Source organism: Apaloderma vittatum, unplaced genomic scaffold (genome assembly GCF_000703405.1).
Source record: "Apaloderma vittatum isolate BGI_N311 unplaced genomic scaffold, ASM70340v1 scaffold19297, whole genome shotgun sequence".
Lineage (NCBI taxonomy): Eukaryota > Metazoa > Chordata > Aves > Trogoniformes > Trogonidae > Apaloderma > Apaloderma vittatum.
The window spans coordinates 1-3,170 of record NW_009724748.1 but is presented as its reverse complement, the minus strand read 5'-3'; the positions used below and the strand labels follow the sequence as shown (position 1 = coordinate 3,170).

General features: G+C 51.8%; 1 protein-coding gene across 1 annotated transcript; it reads left to right on the top strand.

The window, feature by feature from the left end:
- The first annotated feature begins 231 nt into the window (after window positions 1-231).
- On the top strand, window positions 232-3,003 carry LOC104268778 (solute carrier family 22 member 13-like). The gene is made up of 6 exons (XM_009872647.1): window positions 232-603; window positions 1,312-1,415; window positions 2,137-2,291; window positions 2,413-2,581; window positions 2,674-2,794; window positions 2,956-3,003. Exons 1-6 carry the CDS (start codon window positions 232-234, stop codon window positions 3,001-3,003), a joined length of 969 nt encoding a protein of 322 aa, XP_009870949.1.
- The last annotated feature ends 167 nt before the right edge of the window (window positions 3,004-3,170 follow it).

The window sequence follows — 3,170 nt, the reverse complement described above, 5'->3', positions numbered from 1 at the left end:
TGGCAACGCTCCAGCACCTTTGCTCTGGTCCCAAGGACAAGGAGGGAATGGCTAGTGACAAAGTGCAACCTGGAGGGCTGCAGTATATCATTGTAATGGATGAATGTCCTGGTAAAAGTGCTCATTTTATCACACCTGATTAGAGTCTTTAGTGCTCACATAGTTTAAATATTAATACATGCCCATTTAAGCAATGCTCCCTACTGCAGCCCGGTCACAGCAGTCATCACCATGGCTGAGTTTGGAGATTTTATAACTGCTCTGGGGGAGTTTGGGCTCTATCAGAAATTGCTAACACTGTTGCTGTCCCTTCCGCTACTTCTCAATTCTTTCCAAATGATTGGCCAAGTGTTCATGGTTGTGGATGTGCCCCATCACTGCAACACCAGCTGGATCCTTGCCATCGCCCCCAACCTGACGGAGGAAGAGCAGCTGAACCTCACTCTGCCCCGGGATGCGGATGGGGCATACGAGCAGTGCTCCATGTACTCGCCAGTGGACTGGGACCTCGACTCCATCGTGACGTACGGCCTGAACGCCACGGAGAAATGCCGCAGTGGCTGGGTGTACTCTGCAGATCAGCCACCGTCCCTGCTGACCGAGGTCTGTAATCTCCTTTAGACGCGCTGGGGACTTGAAAGGGAAGGAATGGGTGTATCCTGTGCTGTGGTTTGGTGAATCTATGCCGGCTGAGATTTACACCAGGCACTGGGGGAGCTTGGCTACATCACACAGCTCACAGCTGCCATCTCATGATGTATTTTGCCTGGAGACATCTTTGGGATCTCCCTATCAGTTTTCCTTATTCTTCATCCTAGTTTTCCTCACATCATCTTCTCTGTGAAAAACATTTACCTTCCAACGGCTTGTCACTGATATTTCTGGGGCTTCCAGAGACTTTCAGGGTGGCAACAAGACATTCCCTTCTCCTTCCACCCTGTCCTGCCTTTGCAGCCAGAGAAGCAAGCTGCTAGGACTCTTATCCCAAGGTTTTGTTTAAAGCAAAGCTTGCCACCCAGGAGGCTCCTTTAGGGGTATCTTGGCTGGAGGGGAGTCCTGCAGGTCCCAGTGCTCAGGAGATGTGCACCATGATGAAGAGGCAGGCTCAGCACCTCGTACACCTGTCCCATCTCTGATTTGTGTCACACCAGTGAGGTTCATGTCCTTGTGGATGGGTTCTCTGCTCGCAAGGGCTGGAGCGAGCACTCAGGAACACAGCCCTGGGTCCACCATGGACCAGAAGGGCAGTCCATCCTCAGAAAGTAGCCGGGGTCTGTCGAGAGCAAAAGCAGCTGTGTTTCCTTCCTGCAGTTTGACCTGGTGTGCGACAGGAAGGACCTGACCGACATCTCCCAGTCTATCTATATGGCAGGGCTTCTCATAGGATCCATGATCTTTGGGACACTATGTGACAGGTGAGGAAACACAATCACCTACCCAGAGCTATTGCCCAGTACCCAGTGACAGCCTAGATGAAAATTCAGGATGTCCATGCACTGAGTATGAAATGGTTCCTCCACAGGAGCCTGAGCAAGGGTATCTGGGCCACCTAACACACATGTCTGTAGATGTCTGAGGGTTGAAATGAAACAGAGGCAGACACAGCCTTACGAGGAGGTCCTTCAGGAATCATAAGCGTATCTCTAGGAATGCCAGAAACCTGCATATGGGCACAGAGTTGTGCAACTGTGTTAACCAGACCATGGTCCCTCCTTCCTGTGGCTGTGCTCAGCTCATGGTGACCTGAACCAAAAGCCTCAGCTCCCTGGAGGACACAGTCACGGAGGGGACATCTCAAGGAAGAAGGGCACAGCATGTGTACAGGGGAACCAGAGCTAGAGTCCATTACATTCTGGTCCCCGCTGCTCTCAAGAGAGGCAACACAGGGTCCATCAAAGGCTGGTTGCTTTAGCAGCATCTCCTTTTGACTTTACCATCATCACAATGGGCTAGAATGGAGATGCTGCTTTTTCTATTGTTTACTTCTTGAGGCATATAGAGGAGCTTAGTTCACACAGGTGTCAGATCTCCCCTGGTGTGAATGGTTCTTCAATCAATTTGTATTTCACCTGGGCTCTTCCCCAGCCCCATGGGGTGTCTCCAGATACCAGCTGTGCCTTCTCTCTTCCTCCCTAGGATCGGCCGCCGGCCAGTGTTTCTGATCGCCATCCTGCTCCAGGGTTTGTTCGGTCTAGGAGTTGCCTTTGTGCCCCATTTCTACGTGTATATTGCCTTCAGGTTTGTCGTGGGAACAGCGGTGTCAGCAATCCTGATTACTTCCTTGGCCTTGGGTAAGTGAGTAGGATGACCTTGTCCTGAGGGAGATAGATGTGACCTCACAAGGTGCAATAACAAAACATAGTCCTGCATATTTTGAAAAGGGCGACTTTGAACCTTTGTTCCTCTTCTCAGCTACAGAATGGGTTGGTGCCTCCTACCGACCAAGGGCAGTGCTGATTACTCATTGCTGCCTCGCCCTCGGACAGGTAATTTTGGCTGGCTTGAGTTACGGCATTCGCAATTGGAGGCTGCTGGAGATTGCAGGATCGGCTCCAATGTTTGCTCTTTTCTTCTACTTCTGGTAAGAAGGAGTGGGGCAGAGCTCCTGACACACATGACAGCAGTGGGTGTGAGGGGTCACAGCAGCATCTCCTGCTTTCATCTCCTTGGCAGGGTGCTACCAGAATCAGCTCGGTGGCTGGTGATAAAAGGCAGAGTAGAAGAAGCTAAGAAGGTCCTGCAGAAGGCAGCATCCGTCAACAAGCGCACTCTCCCACCAGGAATGCTTGAGCAGGTACCCGCAATGCCACGGGCATCTGCTTCTTGCCTTCAGAGACTTTCCTCTCTGCTTGGCTTTGTAGCAGCCCCTGGAGCCGAGGTCAAGTGATGATAAACATCTTCCCGTGCTGGCTGAGGGTGATTTGGGAATGGACTGGGGCTGACTTGAGCCTCCAGCTACGTTGCACAGAGACAAGGTCAGGGAAGAGGCGCAGCTGCTGCTGAGGGTCAGTCTGGAGCTTTCCTTGCGATATGAAGAGAACCCAAAGGCTTCCCCAGCTTTTCTGCTGTGAGGATCGCAGGTGTGGTGAGGGTGAGCATGAGGACTCTGTTGAGTCTGTGCTTTCCCAGGCATAGAGGCCTGAAGCAGGGTTATCTCCTTGCCCACCTTC